Source organism: Rhinopithecus bieti, unplaced genomic scaffold, assembly GCF_001698545.2.
Source record: "Rhinopithecus bieti isolate Rb0 unplaced genomic scaffold, ASM169854v2 scaffold_11933, whole genome shotgun sequence".
NCBI lineage: Eukaryota > Metazoa > Chordata > Mammalia > Primates > Cercopithecidae > Rhinopithecus > Rhinopithecus bieti.
The window spans coordinates 243,671-268,236 of NW_016806995.1; the positions used below are offsets into that span (position 1 = coordinate 243,671).

General features: G+C 40.0%; 1 protein-coding gene across 1 annotated transcript in view; it reads right to left on the reverse strand.

The window, feature by feature from the left end:
* IFT81 (intraflagellar transport 81) overlaps positions 1–24,566 on the reverse strand; it is a 96,414-nt gene that overhangs the window by 29,181 nt on the left and 42,667 nt on the right. The window contains 2 exon segments of the mRNA XM_017879671.1: positions 515–643; positions 10,856–11,005. Of these exon segments, the coding sequence (XP_017735160.1) occupies positions 515–643; positions 10,856–11,005 (279 nt within the window).

The window sequence follows — 24,566 nt, forward strand, 5'->3', positions numbered from 1 at the left end:
TTACAGGCTTGAGCCACCGCGCCCGGCCAGAACAATTAGAATTTAAACAACCTTACTAGGATGAAAAAAATTTAAAAGAGATTGATAAAGACAGATAAGGCCAGGCACAGTGGCTCATGCCTGTAATCCCAGCACTTTGGGAGGCCGAGGCAGGTGGAGCACCTAAGATCAGGAGTTTGAGACCAGCCTGGCCAACATGGTGAAACCTGTCTCTACTAAAAATACAAAAATTAGCTGAGCATGGTGGCACACACCTGTAGCCCCAGCTACACAGGAGGCTGAGGCATGAGAATCACTTGAAACCCAGAGGTAGATGTTGCAGTGAGCCAAATTCATGCCACTGCACTCTAGCATGGGCAATACAGCGAGACTCTGCCAAAAAAAAAAAAAAAAAAAAAAGATGAAAGAATATAATGTACAGAAATTAACAGGTGAATGTTTCACTGAAAATAAAAACAAAACACCTGCCTTCTAGCTACACAATAAAAGAAAATTTAAATAAAAGTATCATCACCATTTCAGACATATCATCCAATGTTCGTCCTTTCATTTCATCAACTTCACTCTTCAGTGCAGATACTCTTTCTAGCTCTTCCTGGGTGTAACTATATCCAGATATACCCTTTTTCTCCTCCATAGTTTGCTATAAGTGAAAAATAAAAAGGCCACAAAACGTGTCAAAACCTTGCTGGCTCCCATAAGAAATATACAAGTTTCATATATAACAAAAAATTGTAAATAGAATTAGTTTAGAATCCTAAAGGACAATCTTCGTTGACTTCAATTATTAGTTCATTCAATTACAAGCCTTTATATATTATAAATCTATGGTATCTTCAGGTACATAGGAAGTATTTCTAATTGTAGACTTTATAATAATGTTATGTACTTAGCACAGAACCTAAAACATAGGATAAATTCAATAAACATTTGATGAAAGAATGAATTCTCAATTGATTAGCTGTACTTGCATTTGTTCACTCATCCAATATTTATTATATGTTTAAATGTGTCAAGCACAGTTCCAGGCACCAGGTATACAGCAGCGAATAGAACAGGAAAAAAAGATCCCTTCCCTCACAGAGCTTACGACTAGTGGGAATAAATAAGCAATATGTAAATAAGTAAATAAATAAATATAGTATAACCACAAGGTAGTTAGAGAAGATGATCCTGAGAAGATGACATCCAAGCAAAGCCCTGTAGGAAGTTAGGGAATCAGCAAGTGCAAAAGCTGGGAGCAAACTTGGCCAGTTCAAGAAACAGTAAGGAGGTGCAGTGAGAATAAGGTGGGGATAAAGGAGGGGTTACATGGAGCTCAGCTGGTTTGCTAGGTCTCAGTGTATATCTACTGTCCCTTGCACTCCCTAAAAAGTATCCTAGTTTAGATAATAAGTTATATTGTTATCTTATTTTTAAGCAGATGAAACAGCTTTGTTTTATTTAAAATGACATGGGAGGCTGTTGAAAGGTTCAGAGTTAGGGCAATTTAAAAATGATCACTTTAACACCTGTGCTGAGATCAGGCTAGGTAGGAGCAGGGAGAACAATTAGAAGACCATCTCAATAGTTCAAGTTAGAGAAAATGGTAGTATGAATCAGGGTGGTGGTGACAGAAGTAATGAGAAATGGTTCTTTTGAAGGCAGATCCAACAAGATAATGTGAAAATTAGATGCAGGGATGTGAACAAAAGTAAGGGATAAAGAATGAGTTCAAGGTTTCTGACTTGAGAGACTAACAGGATGAAGCTTCCATTGTTGAAGCTTCCCTTGTTGAAGCTTCCATTGTTGTTGAGATGAAGAAGAATGGGGACTAGTTTGAGGAGGTGATGCAGATCAGAAGTTTATTTTTGGACATGTTAAAAATTTGAAATATATATTAGGTATCAAAATTGAGAGGACAAGATGTTATATGTGTAAGACTGGAATTAGGCCAGGCCTGGTGGCTCACACCTGTAATCCCACCACTTTGGGAGGCTGAGGCAGGCAGATCCCCTAAGATCAGGAGTTTGAGACCAGACTCGCCAACATGGCGAAATCTTGTCTCTACTAAAAATATAAAAATTAGCCGGATGTGGTGGTGGGCACCTGTAATCCCAGCTACTTGGGAGGCTGAGGCAAGAGAATCACTTGAACCCGGGAGGTGGAGGTTGTAGTGAGCCGAGATTGCACCACTGCACTCCGGCCTGGGCAACAGAGTGAGACTCCGTCGCAAAAAAAAAAAAAAAAAAAAAAAAGACTGGAATTAGAGGAGAAATCTAGGCTGGAGATATAAATTGGTGAGTTGTCACAATATAAGGGGGCCTTTACAACCATGAGATAGGATAAGATCACCAAGGAAGTAAAGATAGAAAGGAGATCCAAGGGCTAAGCCTAGGGAACCCAACATTTAAACTTTAAAGAAATGATAAAAAATCGCAACGGAATAGGAATAGGAGTGTTAGTTTGGAAGAAAAACCAGGGAAGTGTAGTGTCTTAGAAGACAGAAGAAGTTTTACAGGAAGGTGGAGTGATCAACTATGCTAAATGCTGCTACTAGGTCAAGTAAGAAAAGGACTAATAATTAATCATTGGATTTGGCAATGTGAAGGTATTAGTGACCTGACAAAAGACTTTTTTTTTTTTTGAGATGGAGTCTCGCTCTGTTGCCCGGGCTGGAGTGCAATGGCGCAATCTTGGCTCACTGCCACCTCCGTCTCCTGGGTTCATGCCATTCTCCTGCCTCAGCCTGCCGAGTAGCTGGGACTATAGGCACTTGCCACTACGCCCGGCTAATTTTTTGTATTCTTTAGTAGAGACAGGGTTTCACTGTGTTAGCCAGGATGGTCTCGATCTCCTGACCTCGTAATCTGTCCGCCTTGGCCTCCCAAAGTGCTGGGATTACAGGCGTGAGCCACTGTACCTGGCCTTTTTTGTTTTTTTTTTTGAGACAGAGTCTCACTCTGTCAACCAGGGTGGAGTGCAGTGGCGTGATTTTGGCTCACTGCAACCTCCAACTCCCGAGTTCCTGACCTGGTGATCCACCCACCTTGGCTTCCCAAAGTGCTGGGATTACAGGCATGAGCCACCGTGCACGGCCTGACAAAAGATATTTTAGTTGAATGGTAAGTGTGAAAACTGTATTGAAGAGAGTTCAGAAGAGAATGAAAGAACCAAAATGAAAGAAAGACAAGGAAAGGCAGAATGGAAGAAGAGTTAAGATTTTGGCCTGTCAGTAGGACTGGGACCTAAAGAGAATTAACCCCAAATTCTGTATGCAGTTTCCTCTTTAGGCATTACCAAATCTTAGGATATATATAAGCAGAGTAAGACTCTCAAAAACCAAGTGGGAATCAACAGATGGGTTATTAAAGAGCTGAGCAAAGATTGCAGCACTCTCACAGTACTAGAGAGATAAAGGTAGGAATTCAAGACTTGCCAGGGTGCACGGGCTTTGGTAAATGCCTCACATTATCAACTGAAAACCTAGAAGGTCTACTCCTTAGAAGGGCTATAACCTAGGAGTAAGACCTACATCCTTGGAGTAAGGACTACTTCCTAAAGTCTCTACCACAGGTATAAGAACTGTATCTTTGGATTAAGAGAAAACTGGAGAAATACCAGCTTAAGGAAAAAAAAACAAACAAAAAAACCTACCCTCAACTTGATCAAGGTAACTTTCCAGAAAAAAATTAAATCCTCCTTATAGAAAAACAAATATAGTCAGAGCTTCCTAGAATTTATGACACTTTTATACCCAACATTCAATAAAAAATTAAAAACAAACATAGTCAGAGCTTCTAAAATTTAACGACACTTTGTACACCAACATTCAATAAAAAAATTACTAAGTAAGCAAAGTAATAGGCCCAAATGAATGAAAATCAAGAGAAAAAAATACATGGCCAGGAACAGTGGCTCATGCATGTAATCCCATCACTTTGGGAGGTCGAGAAGGGCAGATCACTTAAAGTCAGGAGTTCAAGACCAGCCTGGCCAACATGGTGAAATTTCGTCTCTACTAAAAATACAAAAAATTAGCTGGCTGTGGTGGTGGGTGCCTGTAGTCCCAGCTACTCAGGAGGCTGAGGTGGGAGAATCACTTGAACCCAGGAGGCAGAGGTTGCAGTGAGCCAAGATCACACTACTGCACTCTAGCCTGGGTGATAGAGTGAGACTCTGTCTCGAAAAAAAAAAAAACAAAAACAAAAAACAGACAACAGAAATAGGTGCTCAAATAAATTTCAAACACGAACTTTAAAATAGCTGTGATTAATATATTCAAGAAAATAAACAAAAAGTTGAAGAATGTTACAAATAACTGCAATCTATAAAATTGAGTCATATGGAAAATTCTAAAGCTGAAAAATATAATAATTGATATTAAGAATTCAACAAATGAATTAAATAACAGACGAGACACACAAAAAAGAAGAAGATTAATCAACTGGAAAATAGCACAGTAGAAAAAAAATACAGATTGAATCACAGAGAGGAAAAAAATAATAGAAAATGGAAAAAAGAAAAAGAAAAACACCAAGCCCATAAGAAATACATGGAAAATGGTGAAAATGTCCAACATGCATGTAGTTGGAGTTAAAGTGAAAGAGGACAGAATAAGATTGAAGTAATAATTGAAGAAATACTGAGCTGGGCATAGTGGCTCATGCCTGTAACCCCAGCCTTGAGAGGCTGAGGCAGGTGGATCATTTGGACCTAGGAGTTCAAGACCAGCCTGGGCATCATGGCAAAATCCTGTCTCTAAAAAAACTACCAAAAATACACACACACACACACAAAGGCTGGGCATGGCGGCTCAGGCCTGTGGGCCCAGCTGCTTAGGAGGCTGAGGTGGGAGAATTGCCTGAGCCCAGGAAGTCAAGGCTGCAATGAGCTGAGATCACACCACTGCACTCCAGCCTGGAGAACAGAGTGAGACCCTGTCTTAAAAAGAAAGAAAGAAAGAAAGAAAGACATAAATAAATAAATAAACATGGCTGAGAACTTTTCAAAAATGAACAAAGACAGCAAGCCACATATTCAAGAAGCTTCACAGACCCTAAGCCAGGTGAATAAAAAAGAAAATCATACCTAGAAAAGTCATAGTAAAACCACTGAACAACCAAACACAGAGAGAAGATCTTAAAAACAACCAGAGAATAACAGACTACCTTGAAAAAAAAAAAAACAAGATGTACAGTTGATGTTATGAAATAAATAATGGAAGCCAGAAGAAAATGGAATTAAATCTTTAAAGTGCTGAAAGAAAATAGCTGCCAACCAGAAATTCTACATTCAGTAAAAATGTGTTTCAAAATGAACGTAGAACACAGGTGTCTTAAGAAAAACAAAAACTGAGAAGATTTCAGCAGGCCTGAACTAAATGAAATACTTAAGGTGAGCTCATTAGGCAGATACCAATAGAAGAAAGATGATGAAGGAAGAAAAGAAGAACCATGAAAAGAATAAACAGGTAGATAATCTAGAATAATATTGAATACAATATCATGTACGATTTAAATTCTATTTAGGCCCAGGCACAGTGGCTCACACCTGTAATCCTAGCACTTTGGGAGGCTGAGGTAGGAGGATTGCCTGAGCCCCTGAGTTTGAGGCCAGCCTGGACAACATAGTGAGACCCCATTTCTGAAAAAAATACACACAAAAATTAGCTGGGTGTGGTAATGCACACCTGTAGTCCAGATACTTGGGAGGATCACTTGAGCCCAGGAGGTTGAGGCTGCAGTGAGCTCTGACTGTACCACTACATTCCAGCCTGGGCAACAGAACAAGACCCTTTCTCAAGAAAACTGTACTTAGAATTAAAAAACATTATCAACCATAGCACTAAATATGGGAAGGTGGTAAACAAAGTTAAAGTGTTTTAGGTTCTTGCATTGCCCAGGACACAGCAAAAGTAAAAATTTAGTGAAGACTGGCTGGGCGTGGTGGCTCACACCTGTAATCCCAGCACTTTGGGAAGCCGAGGCAGGTGGATCACAAGATCGGGAGATCGAGACCATCCTGGCTAACATGGTGAAACCTGTCTCTACTAAAACAAAATACAAAAATATAGCCGGGTGTGGTGGCACACTCCTGTGGTCCCAGCTACTTGGGAGGCTGAGGCAGGAGAAACACTTGAACCTGGGGTGTGGACGTTACAGTGAGCTGAGATCATGTCACTGCACTCCAGCTTGGGCAACAGAGACAGACTCTGTCACCAAAAAAAAAAAAAAAAAAAAAAATTAGTGAAGACTGTAATCAGTCAAGGGTGTATATTATAATCTCTGGCATAAGCACTAGAGTGCAATCACTCACTGGCTAAATGGAACTAAGGACTCTATCACTGTGGCAGGTAGAGTACTGACAGTCCCGGGCATGTTGTAGCAGTGCAACTAACTAATAAGACTTTCATTTGTGGTGAATTGGGGAAGAAGAATACAGGTGGATGGGGATTGTAGTGGCCAGCAAAATTTTATGGCTCAGATTGCTTTCAAGAGAGTTGGCTGAGGGGAGCAGAGCTGACTGATATCCATAGCTGCTGCCCCTTTGGGTTCATCACCATGTTTGCACCAACACTATGCTTCCCTGGAGCTGCTCTCAGCCAATGACTGAGCACAGCAGTAGTACTAGTGTTGGCCCAGTCCTGCCTGACAAGGGACTCCTCTAATAGGTGACTGGCTCAGGAACTCTTCATTAACCTGACCAAAACTTTCTCAGAGTTGTGCTGAAGTTTGAGGCTATTTCTACCCAATCTTCATTCCTTTGCCCTCTCCTTTCACAGGTGTCAGACCTGGATCAGAGCCTGAAGGCTTTCCCTGCCTCTTCCTGCTCCCTTCCCTTTATCCTTCATAAGTGTGTCCTTCAATAAATCTCTTGTACATGTAATCCCATCTCAATGTCTGCTTCTTGGAGGATCTGAACTGATACAAAGATGTACTAGACAGTGTAATGTTTCTGGCATTTGAGGAGAAATAGTAACTATAAGGACTATGGAATTGGGGTGGCTATCACTAATCTCCACTGATGGTTGAAGAGATAACAGGCTCAAATCCATTAATTTGTAATTTAAAGCAAAGTGATCAAGTTAGAGAACCTCCTTAAGGGCTTTAAAGAAACCCTCATTTCCCATGGCTAAAGGGCAGAGGGAGCTGAAAACCAGGCACAGGACTTAATTTTAAGACTGGCAAAACTCCAGAGAAAGTTGAATTCTTAGTCTAGGCAAATTCCATGCCAAAGTCAGGGCCCTGACAGAGAAGAAAAAGGGTGCTGAGTCTGGGATGAGGGTATATGGATAGACCCACTTAAGAACCTTGAATCCCCAGATTATCCTGTATCCTCTGGGCAGTGGCAAATGGCTCAGCTTGTTGGTCAAGGCCCTGGAAGATGCAAGACAGCAAGGACAAGGAGGTCCAGGAAAGAGGCATGTGGATGAACCTATGGGTGTAGGCACTAAGTATAAAGATCTTTTTATTACATGGAAACTGGAAAATGTCCACTGCAGAAGAGGCACTGAACAACTAAGTGGAAAGGATGATTTGGCCAGCAGATGTCAGTCAGCCTCTGACACTGGCCCACACAGTGCTTAAACAGTGGACTCACAAACAGAATGGCTTTGTTGGTAGAGATGGAAGTTATGTATGAGCCAAACAGCATGGGCTCTCTCTCATCCATGCTCATCTAGCTACTGCCAATATCAAACGTCTGACCCGCCAGCAACAGGGACCAATCCTGAGCTCTGGGTATGGAATCATCCCTTGAGGAAACTAACCCCCTATTTTGTGGCAATTTAATAACATCAGACTCTTTCTGCCCTGAAAAGGGTGACATTTCATCCTTAATGGGACTGATCCATATTCTGGGTATAGGTTTGTCCTTCTTGCCCATTGTACTTCAGCCAGCAGTACTATCCAAGGGCTAAGAGTCTTGGGCTATCAAAGGGCTTCAGTCTACTGATGTAGAATCTCACATAATATCACCTCAAACCAAGGGATACACTTTACAGCAAAGGAAGTATGATAGCTTTCATATGACCATATAATTTAGTAATTTTACCACATACTACACTATCTGGAAAGCTGATGGCCTGACAGAATAGTGGACCAGTGTCTTAAACTTAAGGCCCCAGCTTGGAACTGGATGGCCTATGAAAACGAGTTCTACCTTTAGGATGGGGTATACACCTTAAACCAATGCCCATGATATGGTGCTATGTTCCCAACAGAAAGCATAGGTCTCAGAACCATGAGATGAAAGTATAGGTGTCACCACTAACCACGATCCCCATTGATCCACTTTAGGGAATTATGCTTCCCTTCCAGACCAACTTTAGGCTCTGTGGGTATAGGTGTTCTGGTTGCCAGAGTGGGCATGCTTCCATCAGAAGGCACGTTAAGAGGCCCTTGACATTTAATGTTCTGACTACCATCTGGTCACTTGGGCTCCTCATGTCAATAGGATAGCAGGCAAAGAAAGCAGGATATCATAAGGCTATATAGATGCTGCTATATAATAGGGACAGAAAGAAATATATTTAGGACTCAGATGATCCATTAGGGCATATCTTAGTATTCCCATGCCCAGTTTTAACTGTAAATGGGGAAGTATAGCAACCATGGCCTGGTAAGGGCATGATTACTAGAGTCTCACACTTCTCAAGGATAAGGAACTGGGTCATCCCACCAAGTAAGTCATCGAAACCGAAGAGGTGCTAGCTGAGGTGAGGGAACTCTAGAATAGACAGTAAAGGAAGGAGATGTTGAATATCAGTTATGTCCTTGGAACCAAATGTAGCAGTGAGAGTTTCCATTTCTCTCTCAAATCTTTCTCCTATAAGTTTTCCTAGAAATTGTGACCAACCAGAATCCTATAGAAGCTATAGCTGGGTGGAGTAAATTTAATGCGACAAACAAGTAGATTCTACTAGTGCAAGGGGTGAACTGTAGTAGATGTTGCTGGTGCCCCACTCAGACCTCATTTGCAAACTGTTATGAGTGTTGACTGCTAAATAGCTCATAGTTACACTCCTCTCCAGAGAGTGCCCTCAGCCAAATGGGAGGTGTCTCACCTAAGAGGTTACACCTGACCACAGCCAAATGACTGACTGCCATGCAGTACAAAAGGCCAGCCCCCTTGCATCAAGGTGGAATCAACTCCAGTGCAACTTGTTCCAAAGTTGATTGTGGGATCAGAATGAAGCCAACTCCAGTTCAGACCATGTCTTTTTCTTGCTTGGCTTTTTTCTGTTGCCTCATCTGCTTCCCTCACTCTCCTCCTTCTGAAGGTACTCCCTCAATAAATCACTAGCACAAAGAATTCCCTTCTCAAGCTCTGCTTCTAGGAACCCAACTTAAGAAAAAAATATAAAGCAAAAACTGATGGAACTAAAAAAGGCAACAAAGCAATAATTATAGTTAGAGATTTTTAACACACTTATCTCAGTAACTGATGGAACAGGCAGACAAAAAATCAACAGGAATATAGAAGATGTGAATATCATGGCTAACATACTGACTGAATTGACATACTTAGAATACTATTCCCGGCCGGGCGCAGTGGCTTATGCCTGTAATCCCAGCACTTTGGGAAGCCAAGGTGGGCGAATCACGAGGTCAGGAGATCAAGACCATCCTGGCTAACACGATGAAACGCCATCTCCACTAAAAATACGAAAAATTAGCCAGGCGTGATGGTGGGCACCTGTAGTCCCAGCTACTCGGGAGGGTGAGGCAGGAGAATGGCGTGAACCTGGGAGGTGGAGCTTGCAGTGAGCTGAGATCGCACCACTGTACTCCAGTCTAGGTGACTGAGCAAGACTCCATCTCAAAAAAAAAAAAAAAAAAAAAATGAATACTATTCCCAACAACTGCACAATATACATTCCTTTCATTGCACATGAAACAATTACCAAAACAGACCATACGCTGGGCCATAATGCAAGACTACAGATTTCACAGGACTGAAATCAGAGTGTGCTCTCTGGTCACAATGAAAATAACCTAGAAATTCATAATAGAAAGGTAACTAGAAAATCCCCCAAATGTTTGATTTTAAGCCATAACCAAAAAGTCAAAGAAATCACAATAGAAATTAGAAAATATTTTGAAGTAAACAATAATGTAGTTACTACTATCAGTTTTAAAGTTAGTGCTGTTAGAATCCATGTTGATTCACAGTAAATTTTCAACCTTAAGTTCCCTAAAAGCAAATAATATTCATCAGCATGAGACAGTTCATATTGCCAGTTAAAAGGAAACACAACAGGCTGAAATTCCACTTACCTCTACCAGATTATTGCTAGCTGGTAAACCAGCACCCAGATGAAACAGTTTCCCCATTGGTGAAAGAAAAAATAAAAGCCAAATGAAGAAAACCCTGAGGAACTGGCATCCACAATTAGAACAACCTTGCTGTTGGACTACTTTGGGTTTAACTCTTCTCAGACAACTAAGGCACAAACACATAAGGAATAAGCCTGGAAGCAGACTTCCACACAGCACTTTCCTGGATATTTCTTTCTAAAGCTTCTTGGAAGTAGCTGCTTAGAAATTCCTGCCCAGCAGGCCATGATAAAAAAAAATTTTACAGTCACTCTCTTGGTATGATAATTTTACTCATATTAACTAACCAAAAGAAAAAACCTACTTGGAATTCAAGTTATTCTATTAATAACCCCAAAGTCGGCACACACACAAAAGCCAGTGCTTACTGCTACATTAAAAATAAATGAATCAACTTATATGACATGTCTGTAATTAATCAGAGAAAAGTAATACTTTTATGATTTTCCAGTAAAACAATGACCTCAGTATAAAGCTGTAACCCATAAATCTCCTGGCATTTGTATTTATAGTAGCCCAAGAAAATACCATATTACCAATTGTTGTTGAATATTTTCATGACGTTGCTTAAGAAGTTCTTCAGTCCTCTGCAAAAGACCGAATTCAGCTTTAAGTTCAGCTATTATCTGATGTTTCTTTTTGAAAACTGTACTCTTGCTTCGAAGTTTACTGACATATCGTTTGAACTGTAAAAGAAACACAGCATGTAATCCAATGAGTAGAAAAGTAGTAGCTAAATATCATACATCTGTATAAACTCAATGTATTAACATTTTTTCTTTTCTACTTCCCAACATGTGTCACACATATATAACTTCGTTTTAAGACTTTATATAATTATATAATAACTTAATAATTTAGTTTTATTAGATAACTTCTCAAACCCCACCTTCCTGTCTTCATCCCTACCCAGGTTAAACTCCTGTTACTTATTTGCAGAGCCTATTCAGTTCTGTGTAACGATTGCCACCATTTTAAATTTCAGTTCAGTATTTGTTTTCCCCACTATTCCTTAAGCTTGATGAGGGCAGGACCTGCAAGTATCTTGCTCTAAGCAACTCTGCGTTGTATCCTCTGTATCTGGCACAGTGCCTAATACGTAATAGATAATAAACAGTACTTACCAAATGAATTCCTATACTTATTTATTTTTTTGAGACCAAATCTCACTCTGTCACCCAGAGTGTTTAAATATTTTGTGTTTTTAATTTTTTGACTCATATGTACAAATATATGTATATATTATGTGTATATGTATATGTATACATATAAAATATTTATGTGTATATATATATGTGTGCATGTATATATATATATATTTCGAGATAGGGTTTGCTCTGTTGCCCAGGCTGTAGTGCAGTAGTGGGATCACAGTTCATTGCAGCCTTAACCTCCTGGGCTCAAGCAATTCTCCTGCCTCAGCCTCCTGAGTAGGAGGCCCCCAGGTGCAGAGCAACACGCCTGGCTAATTTTTGCATTTTTTGTAAAGATGGGATTTCACTATGTTGCCCAGGCTGGTTTGAAGTCCTCGACTCAAGTGATTCACCTGCCTTGGCCTCCCAAAGTGCTGGGATTACAGGCATGAGTCACCGTGCCTGGCCTTAAATATTCTAAATCCTTATATAAAAGTTATTCATTTTAGACTTTACAAATAAGGATTAGGAAAACAGAAACACAATCTTATAAAATAAAAGCTTTAAAAAAGAAGAAAAGGAGGAGATAATGACCACAATTCTAGTTGTGGTTTTATCACGGTATATCTCATGTACTGTACTATTTTGGTAGCAGTCCATTGGACTACTGGGACTAATATAGCCAACCAGAACCACCAACACTCGTGGCTACTATTTATCACTTAAGAAATGTACTGTGACTATATATTGCTATCAGACATCTGAGACACTGGGATGGTACCCATTCCAAATGTTAAAAAGCTAAGAATATCCCAAGTTAGTGAAAACTCGTAGTTATCTAATTTATCTATTTACCTACCCATGATATCAACGTTATAACTAATAATGGAAAAAAGTTACAACTCTAATGGAAACACCCCATTATTAAGTAATACCAACTAGAGTTTGGAAGAGCAAAGTAGCATAATATTTAAAAGGAATTCAAGGCTGGGTGTGGGGGCTCACGCCTGTAATCCCAATACTTTGGGAGACCAAGATGGTTGGATCACTTGAGGTCAGGAGTTCGAAACCAGCCTGGTGCCTGCCCCTCCTTCAATGGTGAAATCCCATCTCTACTAAAAATACAAAAATTAGCTGGGCGTGGTGGTACTCACCTGTAATCCCAGCTACTCAGGAGGATGAGGCAAGAGAATCGCTTGAACCCAGAGGCACAGGTTGCAGTGAGCTGAGATCACACCACTGCACTCCAGTCTGGACGACAGAGTGAGACTCAGTCTTGAAAGAAAAGAAAAGAAGAGAGCAGAGGAGAGGAGAGGGGAGGGGAGGGGAGGGGAGGGGAGGGAAAAAGAAAGAAGAAAAAGAAAAAGAAAGAAAGAAGGAAAGAAGGAAAGAAAAAAAGAAAGAAAGAAAGAAAGAAAGAAAGAAAGAAAGAAAGAAAGAAAGATTTCTTTGTATAATATTACAATATCATATACACAATTTTTTAGGTGGAGTCTCACTCTGTCGCCCAGGCTAGAGTGCAATGGCATCATCTTGGCTCACTGCAACCTCTGCCTCCCAGGTTCAAGCGATTCTCCTGCCTCAGCTTCCTGAGTAGCTGGGATTAGGGGCACCCACCGCCACGCCTGGCTAATTTTTGTATTTTTAGTAGAGATGGGGTTTCACTATGTTGACCAGGCTGCTCTTGAACTCCTGGCCTCAAGTGATCCACCAGACTTGGCCTCAAAAGTGCTGGGATTACAGGCGTGAGCCACCGTGCCTGGCCTACAATACCATAGTTTCACTGTACCTTTTCTAAGTTTAGGTCTGTTTAGATAAACAAATAATACCTACCACTCTGTTACAGTTGCCTACACTATTTAATATAGTAACATGCTGCACAAGTTTGCAGCCTAGGAGCAATAGGCTATGGCATACAGTCTAGTTGTGTAGTAGGCTATATCATCAAGGTTTGCGTAAGGTCTATGATGTTCACACAACAACAAAACTGCCTAACGGTGCATTTCTCAAAATGTATCCTTGTCATTAAGCAATGTATGACTGTACAGTATTGCTCAATGTAAGAAGCAAACGCCAGAAGAAAATGCCAGAAATTTCTGATATTTCTGAAACAGAACATAATACTTTAAAAACACTTCCTCTTCTGTATTAAGACTACTAATAATTTCCAGATTTTTGTACTATATAAAATAATTTTGGCTGGGCAAGTTGGCTCACGCCTATAATCCCAGCACTTTGGGAGGCTGAGGCAGGGGACTGCTTGAGTCCAGGAATTCAAGACCAGTCATGTGCCTGTAGTCCCAGCTACTTGGGAGGCTGAGGCAGAAGAATTGCTTGAACCCGGGAGGCAGAGGTTGCCGTGAGACTGAGCCACTGCACTCCAGACTGGGCAACAGAGTGAGACTCCGTCTCAAAAAAAAAAAAAAAAAAGAATCTTAGCCTTTTAATGTCCACTGCTTCTTAAAGCTAATTTTGGGGATAGTTAATAAATAATTTTATAAATAATAAAAGTAATGAACATATTGTTGAAATTTTGGAAAACAGAAAAAAGGAAAAGTTCACTCAAAGCCACTATCCCAACACAAGCTCTATTACCATATTGTTATTTTTCTTTTTTTGAGATGGAGTCTTGCTCTTGTCTCAAAGGCTGGAGTGCAGCAGCGCAATCTCCCCTCACTGCAACCTCCATCTCCCAGGTTCAAGCGAATCTCCTGCCTCAGCCTCTCAAGTAGTTGGGATTACAGGTGCCTGCTACCACGCCAGGCTGGTCTCGCTCCTGACGTCAGGTGATCCACTCACCTTGGCCTCCCAAAGGGCTGGGATTACAGGCATGAGCAACTGTGCCCAGCCCATATTGGTATTTTTCCTTCCAATTTTTTTTTTCTTTGAGACGGAGACTTGCTTTCTCACCCAGGCTGGAGTGCAGTGGCACGATCTTGGCTCACTGCAGCCTCTGCCTCCAGGGTTCCAGCGATTTTCCTGCCTTGGCCTCCTGGGTAGCTGGGATTACAGGCACACACCACCATGCCTGGCTAATTTTTGCATTTTTAGTAGAGATGGGATTTCACCATGTTGGCCAGGCTGGTCTCGAACTCCTGACCTCAGGTGATCTGCCCACTTTGGCCTCCCAAAGTGCTAGGATTAGAGGCATGAGCCACTGTGCCTGGCTTTTCCTTCCAATTTTTAAAGCAAATTCTAAGGTCAATAATTCTAACTTATAAAGTAGTAAAATAGAAAGTACGGCATCTCTAACATTTAATTTTTTTCTAAAATACTTGATTCCTGAGTATACAAACATTCCTTTAAAATATTAAGATAAAAAATTCTTCACGTTAAATAAACTTCCAATTCCTAGTTTAGACATCTTTTAAACTTGACTTAAACTTTCAAAGAGTTGGCCAGGTGCAATGGCTCACACCTGTAATCCTAGCACTTTGGGAGGCTGAGGTGGTGGGACTGTGTGAGCTCAGGAGTTTGAGACCAGCCTGGGCAACATGGCAAAACCTCATCTCTACTAAAAATATAAAAAATTAGCCAGGCGTGGTGGAGTGTGCCTGTAATCCCAGCTACTCAGGAGGCTGAGACAAGAGAATCGCTTGAACCTGGGAAGCAGGGGTTGCAGTGAGCTGAGATAGTGCCAGTGCACTCCAGCCTGGGTGACAGAGCGAGATTCTATCTCAAAAAAACAAACAAACAAAACAACAACAAACAAAAAAAATTTTGAAAGAACTGAGGAACACACTGTGTTTTAGAAGAAGAAAGTTTAAAATATTTTTCTATCCATGATTAGGTTAGTTTTAATATTAAGGAATCCAGCCCTCACACCACAAATTTTCAATGACTGCATTATAGAAACTTCTTTAAAAATTAAAAATTTAAGTCATACTAATGTACCTGAAGTCTAATAACTTGCAAATTTTCCTTTTAAAGAATAAATGTGTAAGCCTGACATAACCACAGATTCAGAATCCCTAGAGTAACTATATATGCTATTAAAAGTGTCCTGGGCAAAGTGCCCAAAATGAAATCAACCCTGTTCATCTGCTATCCTCTGTAATATAGAGGCCAATTTTCCCCTTCTCTATCTTGCTGTGCTCCAGAACTATTTTTAAAAGCTGAAAGCTATAAATGTTTCTGATGAAAGAACAAACCTACAAATTACTGAGTGTGCTTTATGCTGATTGGTTATTATTTGATATTCATTATATATAATACCTAATAGAAGAGTAGTCTGGGTCAGATTAATCAGTTACATATGATTAAGCAATAGGTAGCCATCAAACCATTCTAAGAGCTCTACTATTCCACAATTATTTAGAACAAAGAAAACACATTATCAATGTTTTTTCTTCCATTTGTGGTTTCTTTTAATTATCATTTGGATTTTAGGTTATTTCTGAATCTTCAATGTCATACAAAAACCAAAACTGACAAACACATTGAAACTAAATCTTCAGACTTATAAAACATAAGTACTAATTCCATTAGCTGCCAGAGCAATGGCCTGATCATTTGTGAAGCCTCTGGTAAACTCTGCTGTACACTCAGATGAGAGTAAGGGTAAAAATTGCCCTCCTCTTCCCTTCCATTCCTGGTTCACAGGGGTCAAAATGGTGGCTGGAGAGGTGGGCAGTAGATAAGAGAGCTGCATGAAGGTGCCAGTAAGGTTGGGGAGCTGCATAGAGGTATGGCGGGGTACAGGGTTCAGAGGTCGAGGATACTGGGAAACGAGGGGACTCGGGAATTTGTATTAGAAGTGTGGACCAGGAGGCTGGTGACTGGGGACACAGGGGAGTAGGGGGAGTTAACGGAAGTACAGATCAACAGGCTGAATGGCTAAGGATATGCAATGATGGGGTTAGGGGCTGAGGAAACACACAGAGACATAGGCTAGCAGGCCTGGCAGCTAAGGACACAGAGGGGTGAGTGAGGAGTCATGGGGAATATAGACACAGAGGGTTAAAATGTGGTTGGTGGGATAGGGGCACAGAATTGGTGTGTAAAGAAGGAGGCTGGAGTAGTTGATAGATTGTTTAAATCGAGCAAACAAGCAAGTTAACTGATTGAGCAAATAAATAAATGCAATATAGAAAAAGGGAGCCAAATTTCTCAAAGCCAGAGAAGATACTGGGCAACAGAGAGAGACTCCATCTAAAAAAAAAAAAAATTAAGACAACAATGAGATGCCATTTTCACACCTACCCAATTGGCAAAAATAAAAAATCTTTCAATACCAAGTGTTGGTGATGATGTGGAGGAAGTAGAGAGCAAGATATGTAATTTAGAGCAACAGTCTGGAAAACAACTTGGCTTGTCTCCTGAAGTAGAAACTGTACATATTCTATGGCTCACCAACTCCACTTCTACGAGTAGCAGGACTTCTCAAACTATCTGTTGAGGATAAAGGACCAGTTTTTTAAAAAATTTCTAAACATTTGTTCATCGGATACTTTTGTAAAATAATGAAAATACCGAGGTCAAATGACTATAAGGGTTTCTAAATGTTTCCTCTCAATTTATATGGCTGCAGATTAGAAGAAACTAACAGTCTCTGAACTGAAACTAGTCTACAGACCACACTTTGAGTAGCAATGCTCCGGAGCAGAGCTTCCTAAATGGGGTATGCTCCGGTACACACACGTGCCACAAATATTGCAGGTGTGCCAAGATATTAATCCACTCAACCTTTGCAGTAGCTGGGCAAGATATTATAAAGAACTCTCAGCCAGTCACCTTTAGCTATAAATGAAAAAAATAATTTTTAAAGGCATAGGAGGTAAGCAACAAATTCTTAGAACATTAAGGAAAAACCTTCCCATAGTGTATCATTAACAGGTAAACCAAACGAATTTGTCAGTAAAGTGAACTACAAAGCTTGCCACTGGGCAGGAAAGCCCATTATAGCAGCTATTACTAATCATTTGTACTCATATACATTTGTAATCTGTTAGTCTTCTATGAAAGAGCAGCCATCATTTTAGATGCTGAGATCAAATAAGATTAATACTTTACGATTTATGCTAGCAGGTGCTGAGAGAGTCCTCAGTTGTGTGAAACTCTAATCTTTATCTCTTTTGTAATGGACTAATGCTTTATAGTGGTAGCTTCTGGCTTCAGGACCAATTTTAAAGACTCGGCTCCCTTGTGATCAAAATGGAAACTGACAAATGTTCTTTTTCCTTTTGTGTATTTAATATGTTTTACAGCCTTTAAGAGTAATGATCAGAGTCTGAGCTAGCTTCTGTAATAGATAGGCAGTTTATTTCTCTAAGAATATAACCATTTATAAATGTTTTTTGCTTATCAGAAAACTCAAAAGAATTAATGGATTCCAGGCATCATTCTAGAAATTTATGTGAAACAAGAACTGCTGCTCCTACTGTAAATTTTCTCCCTCGATATCTGGCATGAAAATGATTTTCAAAGTAATTAGCTGTGAAGACTTAAGACTATCATATAATAAGCACTTTATATTGTTTAAGAACCACAAAGCCATTTTTTTTTTTTTTTCCTGAGACGGAGTCTTGCTCTTGTCTCCCAGACTGGAATGCAATGGCACAATCTCGAGTCACTGCAACCTCCACCTCCCAGGTTCAAGTGATTCTCTAGCCTCAGCCTCCCGAGTAGCTGGGATTACAGGCATCTGCCACCATGCCTGGGTAATTTTTTTGTATTTTTAATAGAGATGGATTTTCACCATGTTAGCCAGGATGGTCTCGATCTCCTGACCTCGTGATCTGCCTGCCTTGGCCTCCCAAAGTGCTGGGATTACAGGCGTGAGCCACCTTGCCTGGCCTAATTTTTGTATTTTTAGTGGAGACAGGGTTTCACCATGTTGGCCAGGCTGGTCTAGAACGCCTGACCTCAGGTGATCCTCCCACCTTGACCTCCCAAAGTGCTGGAATTACAGGCATCAGCCACTGCGTCCAGCCAGAGCCATTTTTTAAAATAAAAAAGCACTAGGAACCCATAGAAAAATTAATACTACTTACCAAAGTTCAGTAAGTTAGAAAAAATAACTAGAATGAACACTTTTCAAATACTGTTAGTACAACATCCAGGCTATTTTCCATTTCTTAATTAAATCACATCTTTGTCAGTTATTTCATCAAATGATGTATAAGCATAGACAACTACAGGAATTGGCTCAAGGGAGTTAGGCATGAGATGAGATAGAACCAACTGTTTAGGAGTGGCATGAATACACACAAAGGCCACCGTCTTTCTGCTCATTTGTCAGTGTCTTATGCTCTAGACAGAACTTCAGACTTGAAGAAAACCTGAAAAGGCCATCATGTCACGCTCCAATAAATTATTTGGATTCCCTGAAGTCTGGTCTCAGAGTTGCTGTTTGTTTTAAGGCAAGAGAAAATGTTTCAAAGCAGCCTTTGTAATCTGCTAAAATGACAGTCTTTTTAAATCACCCATCATAACTAGTGCCATATAAACACATATACAAATACTATACTAACCTTTTCTAACCTGTTAGTGGCACATTTTCAACTGTAAATTAGAAAATCTCACCAAGTCAAGCATAACCAATGTAATTATCTACATATGGTAGTGGCTAGTTAACTGCTCAATCTTTTAAGAGAGTCTGTAATAATCAATATGATATATGTGGGTAGAAATCTGTATTAAATGAAATTTGTGACACAGGAACATCCATCTGTGGAACACAGTCACACCATCCAAGGTCTCTGTGCTTCCATTATAAATCAAATCACCACCACACAGCTGTTACTATCTCTAATGGGTGCTTCGACTGCTGTCCAAGCAGTTAAGTATCCAGAAAAAAAAAATCCATGAAAAGTTTTAAAATTTGGGGTTAAAAGTGTGGCATTACCTAGACTGCATGCATAATGCACTACACTTCTATTACAGTGAACTGAGCCAAATTTATTTGATTCTGTTTTGTTCTATCTCTTGGGAAATTTTAGGGGCCTCAGGTCCTGCTATGAACTCTAAAGAGTACAATGTGATTTGAAAGGTTCTAAAAATATCACAGGTTTGCCTGGGCTCACTTAGAAGGGTGGATGATTCAATTACAAGTGTCAAAATTTGATTCCTAATTTTTCAGGACCTGACAGCTGCAGCACATCTTGCCAGGATTCCCTTATCTTCATTGTGCTTCTCTTTGAAGTATTTTAAGAAGATTTCATAATCTTTCCAATTTAGCTCTAGGATTTCTGTCAGTAGCTGTAGAATGAATTGGCTGGCCCTTTCTAAAGCTGCTTATAAATATTACTTGACCAAGCATATTTTAAAAGTAGCTATAACTGCAAAACAGCTGAGCTTCTTGTAATGGTCAGGGGAGAAAGCACAATGGGCTATAATACACCCATACACCATAAACCAGGGGTGACCTTTCATTGCATGAGTTCCAATGGAACCTTAACCAGAGGTTCATTTGTTGCTATAAAAAAAATTCAGATCCCAAAGGCATGCATTCATACAAATGACCACTTTGGGAAGGGCACTAGTACTGTATATCATTGGGACTGGTTTTTTGTTTGCTTTTTCAAATTATGAAAGCAGAGAATCAGAGAGATCAAGGTGACTAAGATGGTAAAATCACCAGCTACTGGCACTACTACAAGAGGCACATGTTCTATTCTTTGTCCTTCCAGTAAGTGAGAGAAAGTCTTCAAGCTTAGATTGCTGCCTATGAAACAGCAAAAATCATACCAAAAGAGGTAGCTGAAGGCTACCAGATTAAATGGCAAATTTAAGTTTCCCACCAGGTATTTAAAAAATAATACAGGTAATCCCAGCACTTTGGGAGGCCGAGACGGGCGGATCACAAGGTCAGGAGATCGAGACCATCCTGGCTAACACGGTAAAACCCCGTCTCTACTAAAAAATACAAAAAACTAGCCAGGCAAGATGGTGGGCACCTGTAGTCCCAGCTACTCGGGAGGCTGAGGCAGGAGAATGGCATAAACCCGGGAGGCGGAGCTTGCAGTGAGCTGAGATCTGGCCACTGCACTCCAGCCTGGGTGACAGAGCGAGACTCCGTCTCAAAAAAAAATAAATAATAATAATAAAAAATAATAATAATAAAATTATATAGGCATGAACCACCACCACCTGGCATAATCAGATTTTTTAGATTAAAAAACCCAGCCAGGCACGGTGGCTCAAGCCTGTAAATCCAGCACTTTGGCGAGGTCGAGACAGCAGAATACAAGGTCAGGAGATCGAGGACCATCCCAGTCCATAACATGGTGAAACGCCTGTCCTACTAAAAATACAAAAAAATTAGCTGGGCTGGTGGCAGCGCCAAGTCCCAAAGCGTACTCAGGACGGCTGGAGGCAGGAGAAGGCAGTGAACCTGGGAGGCAGAGCTTGCAGTGAGCCAAGATAGCGCCACTGCCACTCCAGCCTGGGGCGACAGAGCAAGACTCTGTCTCAAAAAAAAAAAAAAAAAAAAAAAAAAAAAAAAAAAATTAAAAAAACCCAAAATTCTGAGTTCTTCTACTTACTGCACACAATACTTCAAAAATGTCCCTTATCTGGGCTGGGTGAGGTGGCTCAAGCCTGTGATCCCAGCACTTTGGGAGGCTGAGGTGGGCAGATTGCTTGAGGTCAGGAGTTCAAGACCAGTCTGGCTAACATGGTGAAACTCCGTCTGTACCAAAAATACAAAACTTAGCTGGGCATGGTGGTGGGCGCCTGTAATCCCAGACACTTGGGAGGCTGAGGCATGAGAATCGCTTGAACCTGGGAGGCGGAGGTTGCAGTGAGCTGAGATCATGCCAGTGCACTCCAGCCTGAGTGACAGAGTGAGACTGTCAGCCTGCTCCATTACTGAAGAAAGCTCAAGTGGTAGACATTTTTCTCTAGTCAATCAAATATTTCATTCTAATCACCATTCGTTGATCCTAATTTGGCTTTCTCATAAATAAACAAACAAAAACCACTAATCTATCTGTGCCAGGGGTCCCCAAGACCATCTCTAGATTCAGTGATTCACTGGGAGGACTCAAAGCATACAGTCATACTCTTGGCTATGATTTATTACACTGAATACCAAGCAGAATCAGCAGAGGGAAAAGGCACATGGGGTGAAATCTGGAGGAAACCAGGTGCAAACTTCTAAAAGTTGTCTCCCACTGCAGTCACAGAGGGCATAATTAATTCCTCCAGCGATGAGTTGTAACAACACACATGAAATGATCAGGGAGGCTCACTGGAGACTTAGTTCCCAGGGTTTTTACTAGGAGCTGATCATCTAGGCACATTCTGCCTACCCTGTACCAATAGTCCAGGAAAAGGAGAGAGAGAGACAGAGAGAGAGAGAGAAAAGAGAGAGAGAGAGAGAGAGAAGGAAGGAAGGGAGGAAGGAATGAAGGAAGGGAGGGAGGAAGGGAGGGAGGGAGGGAGGGAGGGAGAGAGAGATGGAGGAAGGAAAGGCAAGCAGGAGCTCGACATAAACCACACTCTTCATATACTTTAGGCAAGGTGAGCCACTCTTATCAGCGAATGGCAGGAATCCATCCAAGAACCAAGTTCCCCCAGATGCCAGCCAAGGGCCAACTTTGCAAGCAGACCTTTCTAGGGATAGCAGTCTCAGGCCTGCATGTTAATTTTTTTCCGAACACCATCTTTTTCATAATCCTTTAACTATTTATTATGTTGTTCTTCAGTCTTTTATTCCTTAATACATAATCAATTCCCACTGTGTCTTTCTCTAGTCTTTTGTTTCAGTTAATACATAATCAATTATTGATATGAAAGTTTCCAGACTTTTCATCCATTTTAGTCACCCTCATATGGGACTTTGGCATGACTGTCTCTTAAAACATGAAGTCAAAAATATGAAATAATACTCCAGGCATAATTAGACCATAAAAAGGATACTTTTAAAATTAATGTAGTATAATCATTTATGCCTTTTTTAAAGCTGCGTTAGTAATAGATGATGTGTTGAATTGGCAAACAAAACCTGAATTCTACCACATTATATTTATTATAATCCCATTTATGGCATTTTGTTTAAGCACAGTGCCTCTATCTACCAAGATGATTCTGAACTATAATTCCATCATGTGTTTCAGGTTGACTATTTCTTCCAGCTTTTTGTCATATGCAAACTATTGATGGCTCTACAGCCAGACTGCTAAATCCAACTCCTGGTTCTACTACTTACAAGAAATGGGGTGTCAGGCAAGTCAGCTTGTATGTCTCAGGTCCTTTATCTGTAAAAACTGGGAATAGTAATTACAGCCAGGCGCAGGCTCATGCCTGTAATTCTACCACTTCAGGAGGTTGAAGTGGGAGGACTGCTTGAGGCCAGGAGTTTAAGACCAGCCTGGAAAACACAGTGAGACCACATCTCTACAAAATAAAACAAAACAAAAGAAAAAAAAAATTAGCTGGGCATGGTGGCTCATGCTTGTAGTCCAAGCTTCTCAGGAGGCTGAGGTGGGAGGATCACTTGAGCCTAGGAGTTTCAGGCTGCAGTGAGCCATGATCACACCACTGCACTCCAGCCTGGGTGACAGAGTGAGATCCTGTCTCTGGAAAAAAAAAAAAAAAAAAGAAACTTAAATAAAAAAAAAATTGTACTTACAGAGTTGTACAATGACATAAATGAGAATAATGTATATAAGAAGACTAGTATGATATCTGGCACATTATAATTGCATAATTTAAAAAATTATTATTTATCTAAAGTATTGATAATAACAAACAAATTAGGATAAAGGGCAAATCTCCATGGCATTTTTTGTGTGTACACTTCCTCAGAGATGACAGCAATCAAAATATTTTGAGACTATCAATTCAACCAGATTTATATTAAGATATACTTAAAATCCAATATAAAACCTTTGAGATAAAAACAGTAAAATATTCATTACTATTTATTTTCAGTTACATTAGCAGGGTGTAATCGCTAAACTAAATGTAGTCATAGTGATAGTCATAGTGATAGAGTGTAGTTTCTATCATAGTCATAGTGATAGAGTGTAGTTTCTATCATCTTCCAAATACTGGTATGAAGAGAAAGAAATCAAGATTGACCGGATGGGTAGGAAAATGTATCTTTTATCACTGAGAAGATCATTTCAACTGTTCAAGCAATTCCTACTTATGTCAGGACTCTGGCAGAATAAGAGATAAATACATGCCTGTGCTTATTCCTGTGTATTGTCTTACTTTATGAAAATAAAATGTTAAAATGATAAAGTACAATGGAGGGAAAGTAATTCTAGAAACTTCATCTTTTACTAATAAGGAAAACCAATGAAATACTAATAAAAAGGCCTAGTAAAGAAAAAATGTCTGTAGCATCTGCAATCAGAAGAGCTAAAACTCCTAGACAGTATGTAACATCTGGAATATTAACTTTAATGGCAGTAGGAAGCATCAAAATGTATACTTCACCACCAAACTAAAAACTGCTAATGGACCTCTAAAAAGAAAATGACAAAAGAATATAAATCACTGTATCACTGTATACGTCTAGAACTTGCTACATTTATGTTTATTAACATGTTATGTTCCTAAATTTTTCCAAGATAAGATCAATCAAACAACTACATATGGACAATCAAGGAATAAAGTTTTACATCCAGACAAATGGCTGTCATATAATTTCCCGCAAATAAATACTTCCAATTAATGATTGTTCACAGTGTAGTCCTCTTTAGAGTCAAATATGAATCCTAAAATTTACCCATTCTAATGGTGCCGTCTCCAAGGCACTACTGGAATGGGTAAATTTCAGGATTCACATTTGATGGCAATATTCTCTTACCTGCTAACTGTGTGACTTTGGGCAAATTATTTCAATGTCTCTGTTTCTTAGGTTACAAAATGGAGATAATATTTACTTCAGAGGCTTTCCAAGAGGATGAATTAGGGTATATTGTGAGATAACATAAAACTTACCGCTTTAACCATTTTTAAGTATACAGTTCTGTGGCTTTAAGTACATTCACGTTGCTGTATAACCATCACTAAAGCTGTATTTTTTAAGCCCTCAAGACTGACCATGCAGTAACTGCTCAGAGAATGGCAGCTAAAATTACTCTCATTAGTGCTATCTTATTCTATCTTAAATTTGTGTAAATTATTTATTCCTAAACAGAAACTATTTCATATTTAT